This window comes from Anabrus simplex, chromosome 5, assembly GCF_040414725.1.
Source record: "Anabrus simplex isolate iqAnaSimp1 chromosome 5, ASM4041472v1, whole genome shotgun sequence".
In the NCBI taxonomy this organism is placed as follows: Eukaryota; Metazoa; Arthropoda; class Insecta; order Orthoptera; family Tettigoniidae; genus Anabrus; species Anabrus simplex.
Window position 1 is genome coordinate 157605326 of NC_090269.1, and position 20007 is coordinate 157625332.

Consider the following 20007-nt stretch of genomic DNA (forward strand, 5'->3'; position numbering starts at 1 on the left):
ATATTAAACGAAACAAGAGGCAACGGTTAGTTTATGTTTTGCTCTTGACTAGTAAAGTCGTGTACAGCATGGTGAAAGAACGATATTCAAACGACATGAAGAAGAAGAAGGAAGTAAAAACTGTTGGATGGAAAGATGTTATAAAGGCGGCGCAAAAAGCTATTCGAGGGGAATACAATCCTCGTGTAGCTATTACTAAAGCGTTACGCGCAGAAATAGCGAGAATTTCTCCAAAGTGCAGAGCAATATTTAGTAAACGTGCACGAATTATTCCTGTACCAAAACGAGGAGGATTTCTTCCTGCGCTGTTTGCCGGCTTAGCAGCTTTAGGGTCATTGCTAGGTGGTGCTAGTGCTGTAGCGAGAACTGTCAAAGCTGTAGAAGAAGCGAAACAACAGTTGAAAGAGAGTGAACGTCATAACAAGACGATGGAGGCAATTGCGTTACGAGGCAAAGGTGTGAACATGAAGCTAGCGCCATACAAGAAAGGGCTTGGTATCTACGTTTCTCCAAAAAACGTCTACTGAATGCACTGCCACATCGAGCTCTAACACATGATGAAGTTTTTACGTTTGCTAAACAACTAGGAATTCATTATTTTCGAGGAGTGTAAATGCGCGATCAACTACCAGCGCGCCCACGTGAATGTGAAAGTGCCGTAATTAACTTAGACGACAGTCGTGGACCTGGAACTCATTACGTTGCTTATGTAAAACGTAAATCTAAAGTATGGTATTTTGATAGCTATGGAGACTTACCTCCTCCTTTTGAGCTCATACGTTATTTCGGAAGCAGTGCAGACATTGTTTACAATAAAAACCGTGTGAATAACTTTAATACACGCATGTGCGGACGATTATATCTTATGTTCTTATATCAAACCCAGACAGTAGAGAAAGTGCATTAGTGTCGTCGTGATGACGAACAGTGAAAGAACGTTTGCTGTACGTGGAGAAGGACCTGAAACAACCGTCTATTTTAATCCAATCGAACTTGGTTTTCAGCCACATAGTCTTGGACTAGTATCGTTTGAAAGCTTCAATAAAATCTATAATGTGCGTGATGGTGTAAACAAGTTCTATTACGATGAGTATGTGCTAACACTACCTTCAGGTAGTTATACAGTAGACGATATTCACGACTATATTGAAAGTACGTTAATTGATCAGTTTGGGGAAGATAGTTTTAGTAATCATAATTACAAGTTCTCAATCACTATAAGTAACATTACACATAAATGTGTTATTGAATCATCATTTAAGATTGACTTCAAATCACAACCTGATTCGATTGGACCACTGCTTGGATTTTCATCGAGGGAGCTCCTACCGAACGTACGTTACGAGTCTGATCAACCTATAAAACTCTTCGATGATTATAATGTGAACATTACTTGTAATATTATTACAGACTTGAATAGTAATCTACAAACTTCGCACGTCCTGCACGACTTTATTGTTACAGAGGAACCTGGATATATTATTTGTGAGAAACCAGCAGTAGTTCTTTATCATCCTGTGTCTGTAAAACACATTAGCAACATTACTCTTAGACTTGTAAATAAACATAATCAGGTTATTCATTTAGATCAGCACGCGAACGTAGCTTACAAACTACATCTTAAACCAGTATGAAAACCATCTATAAAACACGGTGTACATTCCGAAGACATACTACATGTGTGCAGAGATTCATCGAGTTAACAGATACCCATCAGCAGATACTCCAAGATTTAGGATATACATTACTACAACAGAATGGAAGAAATGCTAGACATTACGAATACAGTAGAAAGTCGTGAAGGTGTAGTACGAAGTGGGCTTCATTCCTATCAACCTTTTACGTTTGGATTAAATAACAATGATGAAATTCATTTTATTATTAATCAGCAAAATGTATACACGTTACCACATGAAAGCTACCTCTATATTGAAGGACGACTAGAAAAGTCGGATGGAAGTGGACCAAGCACTTCACAACTAAACAACCATGCTCTAGCTTTTCTCTTTTCTGAAGCGCGATATGAAGTAAATAATGTTGAAATAGATCGAACGAAGAATGTTGGTATTACAAGTGCAATGAAACTCTACCCTTCTTTCTGTGATGAAGAAAGTAATCTTTTGCGGATGGCTGGATGGTGTCCAAAAGCTACTAACAACTGGATGATTAATGAGGATGGAACTTTTATGGGTATGTTATCACTGAAACATATTTTTGGATTCGCAGAAGACTTTACACGTATTATAATCAACGCAAAAGAAGAGCTTATTCTAATCCGTGATCGAAGTGATTACAATTCTCTTAAAGCAGTAGAAACACCAGTAGAATCGAAAATAACACTGCATCGTATACTGTGGCGGATTCCACATGTAACCTTATCTGATCGTAAAAAACTTCGATTGCTCAAGATTGTAGAAAATGATACACCATTACCCATACGTTTTAGAAGTTGGGAGCTGCATGAATATCCTTTGTTACTACCTACAAACAAGCATAGCTGGGCTGTTAAAACATCACGTTTTACTGAGAAGCCCTTGTACATTATTTTTGGATTTCAAACTAATCGTGAATTCAATCACGAAAAAGATAGCTCACTGTTTGATCACTGTAAATTAAGACACGTTAGACTATATCTCAATGGAATTACGTATCCCTACGAAAACTTAGACATTAACTTTGAGAAAAATAAGTTTGGGATGCTCTTTGACATGTTTTGTAAATTTCAATTATCGTATTATCAGAAAGAAGATCGTCCGCTATTTACACCTCAAGAATTTAAAAATAAGGCACCGATTGTAGTTATAGACTGCTCTTATCATGAAGAATCTATAAAAGAATCTCCAGTTGATATTCGTTTAGAATTTGAAACATCCGATATCCTTCCTGCTAACACAGCAGCCTATTGTCTTATTATTCATATGAGTGATGTTACTTACCATCCGCTAACGAATATTGTTACGAGACTATAAATAAGAATAGATCTTTATCATTTTCATTAGTGTGTGCTTCGACATCGTACGCTATGGAACAAAACTGTAAATGTGCCCGCTGTTTGCATGCTCATACGCAACATCTTATTTATCTTACACGAGTGAGTGAGGCTATTAAGATGTTCTATAAACATAGATCGTCGATGCCGGAACATCTTATTCAATACTTACCACCAGGATTTTTATCTACGTACGCTGCTTCTTACGTACATAATTTTTGGGACATCCTTCCTCTACACAGTAAGATGTCGATCGAAGTACCTTTATGCAGAACTTGTGAACGACATTACGAACATCGAGGTGAAAATGGTGATGATGATTGGGATGGACCAAATCCGACGATTGAACACTGTACACAGTGTATGAATGAACTTTCTCTAGTACCTCATGATGATGATGATGATTCCGAAAAGGAATAACAACAAGGTAAGAAGTATATGATCTTCTCTGTAAAGCATAACATACTTAGTATAATATATTTCTAAATGTTTTGTTTAATCTGAATGTTGCAGGAGGCATTTCAGAAGCATACGTTGTTAAGAAGCACACCAACCTTGTTAGCAGCAAAAACGAACACTGTTGTAGTACATTAGTAAATAAATATTTGATCGCATTCAAAAATGTTGTACTTATTGCATTGCTTTACACCGACTTACTCTTAAGAAAAACGATCAGGTCTAAACATGCACAATGTCGTCATCACTGCAGCACGTGCTTACTCTAGCTTTCTCGATGCATGTTTAAACTTGCTCGAATTTACCGCCACCACATTCCTTTACACCGACTTACTCTTAAGAAAACGGACAAGTCTAAACATGCATGATGACGTCATCACTGCAGCACGTGCTTACTCTAGCTCCCCCGATGTATGATTAAACTTGTTCGAATTTACCGCCACCACATTTCAACTAAAGAGTGCAGCACCGAGGTAAGCGATGTAAGATGGCAGTAGCTAAAGATGGCAGCACTGTTCTCTCTGGATTAAAGAAGGCTGCTGGTCAAAAAAGAATTTTTCAAATTATCCGCCACCACAAAGCACTAAGGTTAGCATCTTGATTAAAGATGGTAGATGACAGCTGAAGAGCACGTAGAATTTGTTTTCAAACAAGAGCACGTGGAATTTGCCGCCACCACATTTCAACTAAAGAGTGCAGCACTGTTCTCTCTGGATTAAAGATGGCGGATGACAGCTGTCAGAAAAGCACATGGGTTTGTTTCCAAACAAGAGCGCGTAGAAATTGCCGCCACCATATTTCAACTAAAGAGTGCAGCACTGTTCTCTCTGGATTAATGATGGCGGATGATAGCTGTCAAAAAAGCGCATAGGTTTGTTTCCAAACAAGAGAATGTAGAATTTGCCGCCCCCACATTTCAACTAGAGAGTGCAGCACATTGCTCTCTTGATTAAAGATGGCGGATGGTAGCTGTCGAAAAAGCACGTGGCTTTGTTTCCAAACAAGAGCATGTGAAATTTTTCAAATTGCCGCCACCACATAGAGTGCAGCCCTGTGCTCTCTTGATTAAAGATGGCGGCTGTCACGTGGAATTGTCTGTCACCAGAGTGCAGCACGGTGCTCTGTCGATTAAAGATGGCTGCTATCAAAAAGCATTTTTCAAATTATCCGCCCCCACATTTCAAAGGTAAGTAGCTAAAGAGGGCAGCACTGTGCTCTATGGATTAAAGATGGCGGATGTCAGCTGTTTACCGATTCAAATCTCGCGCTAGTTAGGTTAAGTTGGTACCACTAAGGTTTAGGTCCGTCAAGATGGTAACGCTGAAGTTAGCGATGCGTTGTTTTCGATGACAGCTGTCAAAAAGCACGTGGGTTTGTTTACAAATTGAAATTTCCCGCGGGAGGCGGAGGAGGCCTCTGGGAAGGCCCCTCGGGAGGCGGAGGAGGCCTCTGGGAGGGCCTCCCGTGAGGCGGAGGCGGAGGGGCCCCTGGGAGCCCTGAGGCGGAGGTGGCCGCCGAACCCGCTTATTATACTACTAATATGTTATCCCAGCATAAAGTTCTTCATCGATTAGGTCTGGGTTTTGGATTATTTCGTAGATTAGTTGTTCTAACCTCTCATGTAATGCATACATCCTCTTAATAAAGTAATTATACACAAAATCAGGTCCTGTTGCTTTCCAGTTCGCTAGGTACTTTATACACCTGGATATGACCTCTCTTATCTTTTCTCTATCCATGTCTACATCCACTTCCGCTGGACTTAGTTCTTGGATCAGTTGCTCATAATCGTGTCTTTCATCATATTTCCAAATTGTAGTCCAAAAGCGTTTGGTTTCTTCAAGATTAATATCTTCACTTACTGTAAATATATCGCCTTCAAGGTCACGATAGAAGGTCTTCCTATTAAAGTCAAACTTTCGGTTTGTGTTCCTAGATGCTATACGATTTTCAGCTATCACTATCTTCTTCTTGTAAATAGCTATTTTTTCAAGAATAGTATCACGCATCTTCTGAATATTACTACTCTTGTTTGAAGGAATTTGATTTTCTTTACACATTCTAATCAACTCTTTACTTGCTCTTTCATTTGGGCGGTGGGGATCAATTATTTCCAATTTTCTATTCAATTTGTTGATCTTGGCTTCGATAGAGCTTTTCCAGCCAGATACCTTCTTTTCTTTAGCTGTCATCATCTCATATATCTGTTGACATGCATACAACACATCATTCATTTCGGCGATCGTGGTTATTTGCTGTTCTACTCGTTCCGATTTTATGATTACATTCATCATTTCGAGTATTTCTTGATTTATTTCCTGATTTATTTTCTTAGTTCTTGTTTTTGCTTCTTTCTTCTTACAATATTCATCAATATTTGTCAATAACGTTCGTTTCACTTTGAGGAACAAGTCTGTGTTCTTCACCATAGATGGCATTTCTATTGCATTATTTTCTTTGAGGTTATCCGTTTCACATGCATTAATATTCTGACTCTTATGTCTGAATCGATTGTATAAATTCCTGACATCAATTTGACGAGCTCCTTGGTCAAAGCGTTGTTGAAACTCTCTGGTTATTTTCGGCCACCATCCACGGGGCATCCTGCTAAACCGTGCATCAATCATCTGCTGCTATCTTTCGATCCATTTTACTTTGTCGCATTCTTTAATATCATTGACTAATGTTGCAAACACAAGCTCCTTGTTTTGTGCTTCTGCCGCCTCGACCATGTTTGGGTCATCTTCTCCCTCTCCCTCGCCTTGTTGTACAGCTGTAGACAGGGTTATTAGTTCGGTATCTCGCGGGACATCGCTTGATTCTTTCAGTTTATTCGATGATTCGATGCTCGGAGTAACCATTTGATTTTGATCACGCGTGTTTTTGTTAGTAGATGTTTCCATTTATCACCAGAACATTACGCGAACGACCCAAATTAGCGCTAGGTGTATAACTGCGCTCTAGTAGTGTTTCCTCACAACTCAAGTGATAGTTCCACAAACTTATTGCTCCAATAAGCCTTTAGCGGTGATCTTGTGAACTACTTATTACGTTTCGATGTTGTCTAAGATTCGATCCTAACTTTTATTCGTTTAGGTTAAGTACCTTCATGCAACCATAGTTCGTGATTCTTAACGACACTAAATACTTCACATAGACTCACCTTTCTCTGTTGATCAGCATTTGCTTCGTACACTCTTTACAACTAATACAGTCTGTATTGTGCAATATTGCCTTTATAAGTACCAATACACTATCACTTGCAGACGATACGCCCTTTCACACAGCCGCCATCATTGAATAATAATAATAATAATAATAATAATAATAATAATAATAATAATAATAATAATAATAATAATCTTTATTATCGGATAACATATATCATTCAGAAATATTCAGGTCAAAATTTCTAACCTTTAGACTGGATAGAGGGTCGTAATAAGGAGGAATTTTCATTTGTGTTAGGTCAGAGCTAACCAGTACGTTAAAACGTGTTCTCGATGATTGCAAAATAATTAGCGTGGATGTAAATAATGCACCCAATAAACAAAGTATAATCATTATCGGAGCTTATCGCCCTCCAAAATCAGGTGTAAACACGATCACTCGTCTTTCAGAATCGACATGTGCAAATATAAGCTACGGGAAAAGAACTATAATTGGAGGGGATCTAAACCTACCGTCATTAAACTGGGCTGGGTCAACTACGGGGAGCCTATCACAGGAAGCAGTTAACTTATTAGTGTGGATGAATGTATTTTCCCAAGAAGTTACAAAGAACACACGAAAACGAGCTCTTTTAGATGTTTTTCTAGTCAGACCGGATGACATATTTATATCTTGTAACGTGATTCAGGGGATTCGTGACCACAGTGCGGTGATACTTGATCTCTCTTGGGAAATTTGTAATACGAAGCATGTGGGAGTTTCTAAGACTATTTGGTGCTATGTGAGGGGGGACTCCGTAGGTTTTCAAAACTGTTTGAGGTTGTGCTATACTAATTGGTTAAAGGAGGGCTAGAGGATGGACGACATTCGGGAGAACTTCAAAATAATTTTAAATACTGGGCTGAATAAATTCGTTCCCAAAAGGATAATTAGGGAAAATTCAGATCTGCTGTACTACACCGTGACTATTAGGAAGCTTAAACGTAAGACTAGGATAGCGTTCAACAGAAGAAATAACAACAATGCGTGCATAGCGGAGTATAGAAGTTTGGTGAAGCTTTTGCTAGCAGAAAAGGAAGTGACTAAAAAAAAAAAACAATATCCTAAATGAACATCGAAATACCTGGAAGTCATTTTAAAAACATATACGAAAATTGAAGGGAGAGAACAAGTCCGTTCCTTCTGTTTGTATAGGAGGGAATGTAATGGCGACAAGAGATATAGATAAAACGGAAGCATTAAATAAGCACTACGAAAAGGTTTTTAATCCGGCGGCGCAGTTATTCAGGGACAATTTCAGGAAAACTAATAATGATTTCCAAATTAAAGCTTTATTATTGCGTAAAGTCTTTATAAACTTAGAAGAAGTAAATCTTGGGGGTGAAGTGATCCTAACATATTTAATAAGAATTTTTAATATATCACTGAACAATACGAAAGTTCCAGAAGATTGGATATCGTCCATTGCATTTCCTATCCACAAAGGGGGTGACAAGAGCGACTTGAATAACCACAGACCGCTAAGTTTGACGTCAATCGTATGCAAACAAATGCAGCAATTAATAGTAGATTATTTGAAGTTAAAATGGGACTCTTCTGAAATGATATTTAAGGGGCAGCATGGTTTTAGGGAAGGTTTCTCCTGCGAAAGTCAGCTCTGTTCCGTATGTAAAGATATATCGGATAAGCTCGAAAGTGGGTCAAGGATTGACGCAATAGTAATTGATTTTGCTAAAGTATTCGATCTTGTGATCTCAAGTGAGAGAGGGAAACGTTCACCTCTCTGGTTGCTATACAAGTGTTCACGTCCGTTCCTCGTAATTGTAACTTTTAAGATCTCAAGTGAGAGAGAGGAACGTTCACCTCTCTAGTTGCTACAGAAGTGTTCACGTCCGTTCCTCGTAATTGTAACTGTAAAGATCTCAAGTGAGAGAGAGGAACGTACATTTCTCTAGTTGCTACGAAAGTGTGCACGTCGGTTACTCGTAATTGCAAGCGTTAAGATCTCAAGTGAGAGGAAAGAAAGTTCACCTCTCTAGTTGCTACAGAAGTGTTCGCGTTTGCTCCTAGTAATTGTAACTCTTATGATCTCAAGTGAGAGGGAGGAACGTTCACCACTCTAGTTACCACAGGAGTGTTCACGTCCTCTCCTCGTAATTGTGACTTTTAAGATCTCAAGTGGGAGAGAGGAACGTTCACCTCTCTAGTTGCTACAGAAGTGTTCACGTCTTCTCCTCGTAATTGCAAATGTTAAGATCTCAAGTGAGAGGGAAGAAAGTTCACCTCTCTACATGCTACAGAAGTGTTCACGTCCGTTCCTCGTAATTGTAACTTTTAAGATCTCGAGTGAGTGAGAGGAATGTTCACCTCTCTAGTTGCTACAGAACTGTTCAAGTTTGCTCCTCGTAATTGTAACTGTTAAGATCTCAAGTGAGAGAGAGGAACGTTCACCTCTCTAGTTGCTACAGAAGTGTTCACGTTTGCTCCTCGTAGGTGTAACTGTTAAGATCTCAAGTGAGAGAGAGAGGAACGTTCACCTCTCTAGTTGCTACAGAAGAGTTTACTTCCACTCCTCGTAATTGTAACTGTTAAGATCTCAAGTGAGAGGGAGGAACGTTCACCTCTCTAGTTGCTATAGAAGAGTTTACTTCCGCTCCTCGTATTGTAACTGTTAAGATCTCAAGTGAGAGGGAGGAAAGTTCACCTCCCTGGTTGGTACGAAGTGTTCACGTCCGCTATTCATAATTGCAACTGTTAAGATCTCAAGTGGGAGAGAGGAACGTACATTTCTCTAGTTGCTATGAAAGTGTGCACGTCGGTTACTCGTAATTGTAACTGTTAACATCTCAAGGAAGAACATAAGCACTCTATCAACTTGGTGAGGAGAAGAAGGCTGTAACGGAAGAGGCAGGCGTCAAGTGAAACGTAAATGTGAGGAAGTTATCGCAGTTCGTGTGATAACTGTACAGAAGAGAGTGATTGAAGAAACGTGTGTTAGCAGAACTTTATGCAGGAAAGTTAAATAATAATATCAAGATGTGGACACAGGTGCAACATCATCATTTCCCACTCCACGCAAATTCAGGATGAGTTGTACGAAGAATGTGTTGCGAGGAGATTCGTTTTTAGGTTCAACTTCACGGAGAAGGTGGGACCGACATTACGTAAAATACACGGGTAAATGTGTGAAGTTATGGCGTTTAGCCGTGGTTTGTCAACCTTAGGGAAGATACTGAAGAGGCCAGCTGGCCTCACGTTGATCCCAGTAGCACAGCCGTAGCTATCCCGCCATGATATTCCATCCCCTCATTTCGAAGCTCGTGGGTTCGCGCAGGTTTTTGTAATCGCATTTTGGGTATTACGATTAGGCTACATCATTTTTGTTAATGTTCACAGTCGGAAGCAATATAAATTAAAGATTCCTGATGGGAACTTAATTTACGATCCATGGTAGCCTAGGAGGTGGTGGGACATATCTTTCCTAGTACATCGGTACTGAATTGTGCGTCTCACGGGGCATCTTGAGTATGGCCGCGGTCAGCGATTACCGAGTGGGCTTTCGCCTACAAGTGGCCACGGCTGGTCAGTAGTGTGAAAGTTCTACACTCAGACCGACCAACCGAGCAGAGGAGCCCCTGTATTCGGGAGACGGAGAGGGGCTGGTCCCCATCGTCGGCTGTCCTGGGAATGGTTTTCCATTCTCCAGCACTAAGACGAATGCCGGAACAGTTCATAGTATTTGCCAACCACCTCACTTCTTTCACACATGTCGATCACCACAACAAAAGTCTCCTAGCCTGAGAGACGGTGACTGCGTCTAAGAGGACCCTTCTCCCTTCAGGGGAGGAATGAAAACAATTCTGTAGTAGTGGTAGTAGTCGTACACGGGAGAGTAGTGGGGTCTAACTCCACTGTAACATAAATTAGACTCACCCTTTATAGCCTGTTAGTGCTGGCACGTAATTTATTTAATGGAACGAATTCTATAAATACAGTAGCATGTTAGAGGATGGCATTAAGTAAGTACCGAACGAAAGATCTTCATTGGGGTAATCACATAAATATGATTGTAAATAAGGGCGTATGGTTATATGGGTATTTAGGGATTCTAGTAAGATTGTAAAGAAGAGAGCATATTAGATTCTGGTAAGATCCAAACTAGAGTACCGTCAGCCGGGGTGACTACGGTCCCAGGGGTGACTATGGTCAAAACTGAGGAAAAATGTTATTGTGGCTTATTCATATATTATATATTTTTAAAATCTCAATTTTCAAATTTCCCTCCAATCTAGGCACATTTTTCTTTCCAGAAAGGGAAAACTTGTGGTTCTAACCTGAAATGCGTTTTTCTGACTATCATTTGTTTCAGCACTTGTTTTTTGACAGAAACAACAGTTTGCTAAACTGTTCATTGTTGCTCCTAGGTAATCACTTCTAAATGTCATCTGAAAGTGTTGTTTACCTTTGTTTATTCCTTGTGAAGGTATGTATGTAATTTTATCTTTATAAGAAATTATTTTGTACCTTAAAAGTGCAAATTTATAAACAATAGTACAATTGTCTTGTTGTTTGGGGTTACTATGGTCATGAGTATCAACTCATTGCAATTGTCTTATGGGTTACGTTAGATTACTCTTGTTAAATATTATATACAATTAATGTATTTATATTTTATTATTCACTTGTTTGTTTCATACTTCATGCTTGTGTCCTTTTTATTTCAGTGTTAGCGGCAAAATGGTAGGTCCATCCTAGAAACTGACAATAATTCTTCAGTTGCTAGTGACATTGCTGTGTCTGTTTTAAGTTTCTTGAAAGAAGTGCGCTATTCAAAGTAAAGAAATGGCCTCACAAGAAAGAAGAGATGGTTTGTCGAGCCAGGAAAAAATGTCTCTTCGGAGGATATTGAACTTTGTCCACCTCTTCAAGATCAGTTTCAAGCAAGAACAAGTGGTGAAACATCAGTTCTACCAATCTTCAGAAAGAAGCAGAAAAGGCGTACAAGAGAAGATTCATAAGACTCTGAAAGTGATGTTGAAATTCATTTAAATGGAAGTGATGAAGAAACTTGGAAAGTGATGAAAGTAGGACTGATGGCAGAAGAAGAAGATAATGATGAATGCTGTAGGAAACCAACAGCAGGAGACTATGTTCTGGTTGAGTTTAGTACCAAAAAAACAAAAAAACTGTATTACATAGGTAAAGTGATAGATGATGATGGTACTTGTCAAGAAGATGAAGTGAAAGTTATATTTCGTAGAAGATGTCATGAATATTTTGGGTGGCCAAAGGAAGCAGACATTTATGTTATCAATGTGAATGAAATTTTTAAAATACTACAACCTCCAGTTGAGCAAAGATGGGGGTAAGCTAACCTTCTATATAAAGTTTACTGGCTACAACTTGAAATGAGATTATTATAAATGAAAAGAACAAATTAACCACATTTTGCAAATTTTTCTTTAATGTTTGACACAACTGTAATTTTTTTAGCTTTAGAATATAGTTAAATATAATATTTCTTACATCAATATGCTTGGAAAATCACGTTCTGTTTGACCATAGTCACCCCCTACTAATTCCTGCATATTTAGTAACAATTCTGGAGTGATTTTAATATATGACCATAGTGTCCCCACCTCATGGGGTTACTATGCTCACTATATTTTCAGATGTGAGACAGTTACTGGATGTTCGAAAAATTTATTTTAGTAAGTAGATGATACCCAACACTCTATACTAAATCATATTTCATTTATACATGGATATCTCATAAAATGTGCAAGATATTCACAAAAAACTTAAAAAAGTGACTATAGTAACCCCAGTTGACGGTATGGTTCTAGTGTATGGGACCCAGACCAAGATTACTTGAATCATGAACTCGAAAAAATCCAAAGAAAAGCAGCTCGATTTGTTCTGGGTGATTTCCGACAAAAGAGTAGCGTTACAAGAATGTTGCCAAATTTGGGCTGGGAACACTTAGGAGAAAGGAGACGAGCTGTTCAACTAATTGGTATGTTCCGAGCTGTCAGTGGAGGGATGGCGTGCAATAATATCAGTAGACGAATAAGTCTGAGTGGTGTCCTTAAAAGTGGGAAACATCACAATATGAAGATAAAGCTGGAATTTAGGAGGTTTAAATGGGGCAAATGTTCTTTTTTTTTTTTTAAGAAGGGGAGTTGAGGATTGGAATAACTTATCAAGAGAGATGTTGAACAAATTTCTAATTTTTTGCAATCAGTTAAGGAAAGACTACGAAAACAACATATAGGGAATCTGCCACCCGGGCGACTGCCCGAAATGCAGATCAGTATTGATTGATTGATTGATTGATTGATTGATTGATTGATTGATTGATTGATTGATTGATTGATTGATTGATTGATTGATTGAAGTTCATTGTTCTCTAAACACAATGAGCAAAATCTACATTTCTTTCGCTAAAAGTGATCTTGAAATTCTGCTGACACTTCTGGCGGATTATTATCGCCCTCTACTGTAATTACGGAGGAACGATTGGAAAACAGGTAACACTTACCTAACATACCGACGGGGAACTGATAGGGAGTCTTGAGGTTCTCGATCACACTCTGCGTCACCACCCAGACGTAGTTTTCCCCAGTTATCTTGTAATCCTTGGCGGCCGTTAGAATGTGGATAGCTTCTTCTCTTGTCGAATAGAGCAGCATGACCCGAGACTCGGAATTCACCAGTTCCATCAGATCGTGTGGCTTCGTCACCAAGATGGCGTTCAGAATGGTGAACCTGACAAACAAATGAAACTTGCTTAGGAACGTTCAAACATTTTCAGGAGAAAAGATGAGTTCGTGACCTGGATGTTCTCTTTAAGAAGAATTATCTGGAAACTCATGAATTGCTCCAATAATTATAATAAAATCAAGGCCACATTTATTCTATTAATCATTCGGCAGTGACAAGAGAGCAATCTTACATTCTGTAACTGTCAAATACGCCGATATATCTCGTAAAGGTGGATGTCATGGGGCATCACTATCAGATATCCAAGGCTTCTCCCTCTATTCTTTAATACCTGATGTTACCCTACTGCCATTTTTACAATGGAAATACGAGCGTGAGATTACTCAATAATATCCACTTTTGATAAATTTATTATTTGTTAGTACAACACATTGGCATGTATGTTCCAAAGTTTCATGAAGAAATCCTCAGTCCCGTAAAATTTTGAGCGTATCAGTCTTTTTACGCCCGTCTTTGAGTAATTAGCTTCCTGTCCGAAATTTTGGATATTTCCCGACACGGCGAGTACGTTTTTGAAATCAGTGACGTCTATTTGAAAATGTTTCAAATTTCATTCGAAAGAATGAATTTTTAATTTTCATACCGATTACAGACCCGAAAGAAAACTAATTAATTTTTTTAATATTACTCCCTGTTTTTATGTATTCTATTTATCTAAATGGAGTATATTTAATTCATTTTTTAAAATCTATATCCAAAATTCGAGGGAAAATTGGCCCTCACAAATACTACTGTTAGGTCTTAACCATTGTAAAAATGGCAGTAGGGTAACATCAGGGATTAAAGATTACAAGGAGAAGCCTTGGATATCTGATAGTGAAGCCCAATGACAGTGCTCTACATAGGGGGCGAGGTTTTATACAGGGACGAGAACGCATGTTTCTTTTTTCTTTTTTTTTTTAATACAGTCAAACCCATCACAGCTCACTAAAAGTTACTATAATGTGGTGTTGTGCGTGCGGTTGCACGAATCGGAAATCCAGAAATATTCCTGGGATAACATTTTACAGCTAAGTATGGCTTACAATATATAACAGGCCTAGAGTAGATTATATTGCTCCCGTTGTTATTGTGCTAGTATTTCGGAGTTCCATAAGCACCATCCACATTTCATAAGACATTTTAGGATAGACTTACTTAAATCCTCTGAAATATGCATCCGGATGTGGGTGATGACAGTAAGATAACACGGTATCACCCGTTTGTCGTAAACGGCAACGAAAAGGGGCTCAATGGGTTCCTAACTTGAGAGTGTGGATTGGCGACCAAGGGGTACTGAGCGTATTCCTGCATTGCTTCCACTTTCACCTATCCTACCCAACTACCCTTGGTCAACCCTTGATGTTTTCCGATCCCGACGGTATAACCTCTCGTCCTTCGTCCCCTAGTCTTCCGCCGGAAAATACTTTCATTTTTCGGAGTGTTGGACCCCTTCCATTTTTTGCCCCTGATTAGTGATAATAGAGGATGGTTTACTGATGGTTGCACTTCGTATTAAAACAACAGTCATCATCACCACTCTGAAGTATGTAGTACCGTAAACAATGATGCTAAGCCCACTTTGGTGGTATATTGTACTTTCCCCGCAAGCATTCAGATTGCGGAATGTTACAACTTCTCTTTACCGATATCTGATGAAATTTACATCTCGTATTTTCAATATACTCAGTTTATTGTACCCATAGTCAACTAGCGAGAGAATGGATTTCAGCCTGCGAGTTATGAGAAACGCCTCTGAGTAGTAAATTATTAATAGGTCTGTTGGCCAGAGCATTGTATTACAGTGTTATTTTGAAAATGATTAGGTACACAATTGAGCGATTCGAAATTTCCTTACTCCCGAATCCTTTCGTTTTTCGGAGTGTTGGATGTCTTCTACTTTTTACTCTGATTAGCGATAATAGAGGATGGTTTACTTATGGTTGTACTTCCTATTAAAACAATAAGTTACAAGTTGTGAGACCCTGAGGTAGTTCTCCAATGTTAGGCCTATAAGAACAATGTACCGCCATTACCCCTCACCCAGATGCTTAAATTTCGTCTCATAACCAATGTATAACAGCCATCTTGCCTCGGGAGCCCTAGTACTAAGTATTTGCGCGCACTGCACGCTGCAAGCCCAGAATCACAAGGAAATAAGATTCTAATTAAGCCTAGGAGCCGACTTCAGCGAATGTGATTTATCGAATGTCTACAGCCACTCCTTGGAACATGACATCGTGGTCAGATGTTAAGGCATGATCAGCAACAGCTGATTTATCAGATTGGTTGGGTCTGATACATTCCATAATCGTGCTTTGTTAAATTATTTACATGTTATGAATGTCAATTGGAGTGAAAAGAAGACACTGCACAAATTACTAGCGCTTGTTAGACCGGAGTTCCTCTTAAGTGCCATGGGGTAGCATTGAACGTCACTCTCGCCATTTGGACCTTTGAAGACGCGAGGTGTGTATCGCTTCTGCCTCGAGACGTACTTTAGTACGAAAATGCCCTAATTGAGAATATGTACTGTGATAGTCTTGAGCACATAATAACATTAATTAGTGTTCCATTCGCCAAGAAGTTCATTTTTTAATCCTACTGAGAATGCAAAGTACACGATGTTGATCCATAGTAGACCGCTGGACAGATACACGTGATTGGGTAATTAACTCTAAAATAGGAGATATCAAAACGAAATAGCGAGAATAGTAAAGTATTTTACAATTCCTAAATCACGATATAATTTTGACGCAACTGGGTTAAACGTGTGTCGGTAACGACCTACCAAAATTGTCTGCATCAATTACAGAAGCCGTCAGGACGACCTAACAAGCAGATGGCATGAAACCATAGACACCAGCAAGAGAATGCACTGCCAGAGTTCAGTAGTGTGATGGCACACTACACCACTATGACAGCCTAGACGAGTGAGCTCAAACACGCAAAGAAAGTAGGTCCCATTCAAATGCCTGATTTCGAACATAGTAGATTAATTCAAGCCCTCGAGGGCAAGTTTATTCGTTCATGATGTATATTTTGGGTTTGTGCCGTCAAATGAACTATATGAACGCTCAACGCGCTTCAAAAGGAACCGTGCCTTTCTTTATCAAGAGAAATTGAAAAATAAAAACATGACGCATCAAAGGAATTTCAAAAGGTGCCCTAAAATGTAATAGGGAAGCCTTTTAGCCCCATGCTTAAGACAACAGCAACGCATCATTTGCTGATGGTTCTGATGATAGATTCACTGAAGTTGTACTCTGTATTGTGGTGGAAATTATCTGGATGTTTACGTATTTTAAGTTCCTTGCTTTTTCCTCTTAGCACCCTTTGATGCGTCATGTTTTCTCTTTTGCCTGTTTCTCCTGATGGAGAAAGTCACGGTTCCTTTGGAAACACGTTGAGAGAGTTTATATAGTACATTACACGGCACAAACCCAAAATATACATCATGAATAGTTTCACAGGCCGTGGAAGTCCAAATGATAATATGTTTAATTGTGTTTACGTAAATACGTTCAGAATATTAGTCAGAGTTTTGCTTTGAATGATGTTTACAGTAACTTGGAAATTAGGATAATCATTTATTTAGGCTTGATTCAGGAGTTATGCAGGTTTATTGGTTCGTACTGGAGCAAACAGTTCAACTGCATACCATCAGCAACTTTTTTGCTGAGTCGGCACCCGACGTCTAGTAGAGTAACTATACCGGTTGTGCATCAAAGACGTTGACCCCAGTATAGTAGGTGTACAATGCCGATTTTGCGGATTTGCATAAGAGAGCAAGCCTAACCTCACAGTCGCCATCCTGAGGGGCCCAACCTTACTTTAACGGCTAGGTGTCTTTCCCGACTTTTAAGAGAGCAAGCCAAACCTCACATCCGCTATCCTGGAGGGGCGCGAACTTAGTTTTACGGCCAGATGCCCTTCCCGGCGTGAATTGCACAATATGGCGGCTATACAATGCTCTTATGAGACTAACTCCTGGAACCTGGGTGAGGGGTTACCGTGCAAGACCGCGGCTATACATAGACCCTTATGAGACGGCCTAGGGGCGTTTGCGAGAGATGGCGGCTGTATTCAGGCCCGTATGATACGGCCTAGGGGTGCTTCCCAAGATGGCGGCTATCCATAGGCTCTTATAAGACTGCCTTAAGGGCGCTTGGGCAAGATGGTGGCCATAGAAAGGCTCTTATGAGACTGCCAAGGGGCGGTTGCACAAGATGGCGGCTATACACGGGCTCTTATGAGACGACCTAGCGGTACTTGTGGAAGATGGCGGTTATATATAGGCTCTTATGAGACGGCTTAGGAGCGCTTGCTCAAGGACAACTGCCATCTTTCAACTACGTGGACGTGGAATTTTAAACATTTGAACGTGGCTAACTTTAGTGCTGCTATCTTGACGGTGCTATACCTTTCTGTTGCCACCTTATGCACATGGTGGTGGTGCAATTTAAATACCACGTGCTTTTTTGACATCTGTCAAGATAACAGCCACCATCTTTAACTACGTGGGCATTAATTTTAAACAACAAAACATGACTTACCTCAGTGCTGCTATCTTGACGGGGCAAAACCTCACTACATTATGCACGTGGTGGCGCGGATTTTCAATTTATGTTGACGGGACTTAGCTACGCCGCGGAATTTGAGGACATAGCTAGGGGCCTAACTATAGGCAAGCTCCTCTTCTCGATACACTACTATGTTAGAGACGATAGTTTTAAAGCAAGCTGCCCTTCTCGACATACTACTATTTTATAGCAAGCTGCCCTTTTCATCACTCTCAGACCCTAGCCTTACTGCTGTTATCTTAACTACGTTGTCGATGGAATTTGAAAATGTTACAGCTTCCTCCTCATCCTTCTCCTCGTCCTCTCCTAACGGCATAGGTACTTCCCGACAATCCGTATAGCAAAAGGGCTCCTCCTTGCAAAATGGCACCTCCTCCGATTCTGTATGGAAAAAGGACAGAAGTGCTCCTCTTCTCCTGGCAAAAGGACACTTCCTCCTGGTAAAGGGCACCTCCTCCTAGCAAAAGGGGAGAAGGGCTCCTTTTCCTGGCAAAAGGGCAACTCATCTTCCTTATAGTTAGTGAGGTTAGCTCAATTCCTCATCCTACGGACAGATCCCTTCCTGAATCGATCAAAATTAGTGCATATATACTTACGTTATATAGCGTTGTTCTCGCCGCATAAGTTTTTCAATTGAGGAGGGAGCGGTAGGACGACGATGCGGTAAGGAGAAGGTAATACTGTTTTCTATTATAACCAGCACGCAAAAATATTGTAGGATAAGCAAATGCTGTGTCCGACAAGACACGACAGGTTCAATATAGTTACAGAATGCAATTGCAAAAATACAGAATTGACATGCTGTATGTCTTTACGCGACAAGACAAAACATGTTGACTATTAAACAGAAAAAACTTTTATCGTTACTGTGCTGTATGTCTCTATTCGACAAGATAAAACAGGTTCAATCCTGTTACAATTAGCACACACTAGAATTGATTGTAGAATAAGCTGATGCTGTATGTCTTTATCCGACAAGACAAAACATGTTGACTATAACAGAAAAACTTTCAACGCTACTGTGCTGTATGCCTCTATTCGACAAGACAAGTTAAAATTAGCACACACTAGAATTGATTGTAGAACAAGACAAACATGTTGGCTATTAATGTTCAGAACAGAGAGACTCATAACGCAAAATATTATCAGATTAATCTCTCTGTTAATACAAACGCACTTCTCTGCAATCAACGCGCACACATAGAATTGCAAGTGTTGTATATCTCTATCCGACTTACTTCTTCTTAATCACTGCCGATAAAATGATTTTAGTTACTATTTTGCAGGGGATACCTTTGTTCTAAGCCGATGGATTTTGCAGGATTCGAACATATGCAAGAGAGAAAAAATTCTGTTTATTTACCATAACATAATAAAAATTCATACTACTGTGCAGATTAAATGATTTTACTACTTAGCAGAAGATTCCTTTGTCCTACATTACATTGTGTTAAGAAGAAAAATTATGGATTCAAACCTATTCTGACACAATAAAAAATCATAGGAGAGTAATAGAAGTGTACTTCCTCTTAAATCAAAAATCACTACTATTATGCAGATAAAATGAGCTGTAAGATTGATCGGAAATAAATATTGTTAACTTTATTTTCGGCACGGCTATTTACGCGACACTCTTTTTAAATCGGCAGGCGTTTTGAATTGATGTAACCTCGAAGGATTTACTTCTACGGATCGAACCCTCACACTTATAAACTATTACATAGTAGGACTGAATGCTGACACTTACAACAGGCGTGAAATGTAACAGCATCCTACTCCTCCTTCTCCTCCCTCTGCTCCACGATATTACGCGCAGTTTTGCAGACAGATAGACAGTTGTTATTTGCCCGTTGCAGTGTAAAACTATACATCATATCTACCTGTAAAACATCTATTATCTTTATGTGTGATCTTTGTAGTGTGAGTTTTAAAGACTTGAGAATGTTCAACGACATAAAGCCGTAAAGCATAACTTCGGAATATATGCGTGCAAACAATGTACTGCTATACTCAACGGACGTGATAATCTTACTCGACATGTAAATT

At 39.4% G+C, this 20007-nt stretch overlaps 1 protein-coding gene across 1 annotated transcript in view; it reads right to left on the reverse strand.

Moving 5' to 3' along the window:
* Nucleotides 1–20007, reverse strand: part of Nmdar2 (NMDA receptor 2) — an 826846-nt gene that overhangs the window by 618116 nt on the left and 188723 nt on the right. The window contains exon 3 of the mRNA XM_067148050.2: nt 13158–13384. Coding sequence (XP_067004151.1) covers nt 13158–13384 — 227 coding nt within the window. The remainder of the gene's footprint in view (nt 1–13157; nt 13385–20007) is intronic.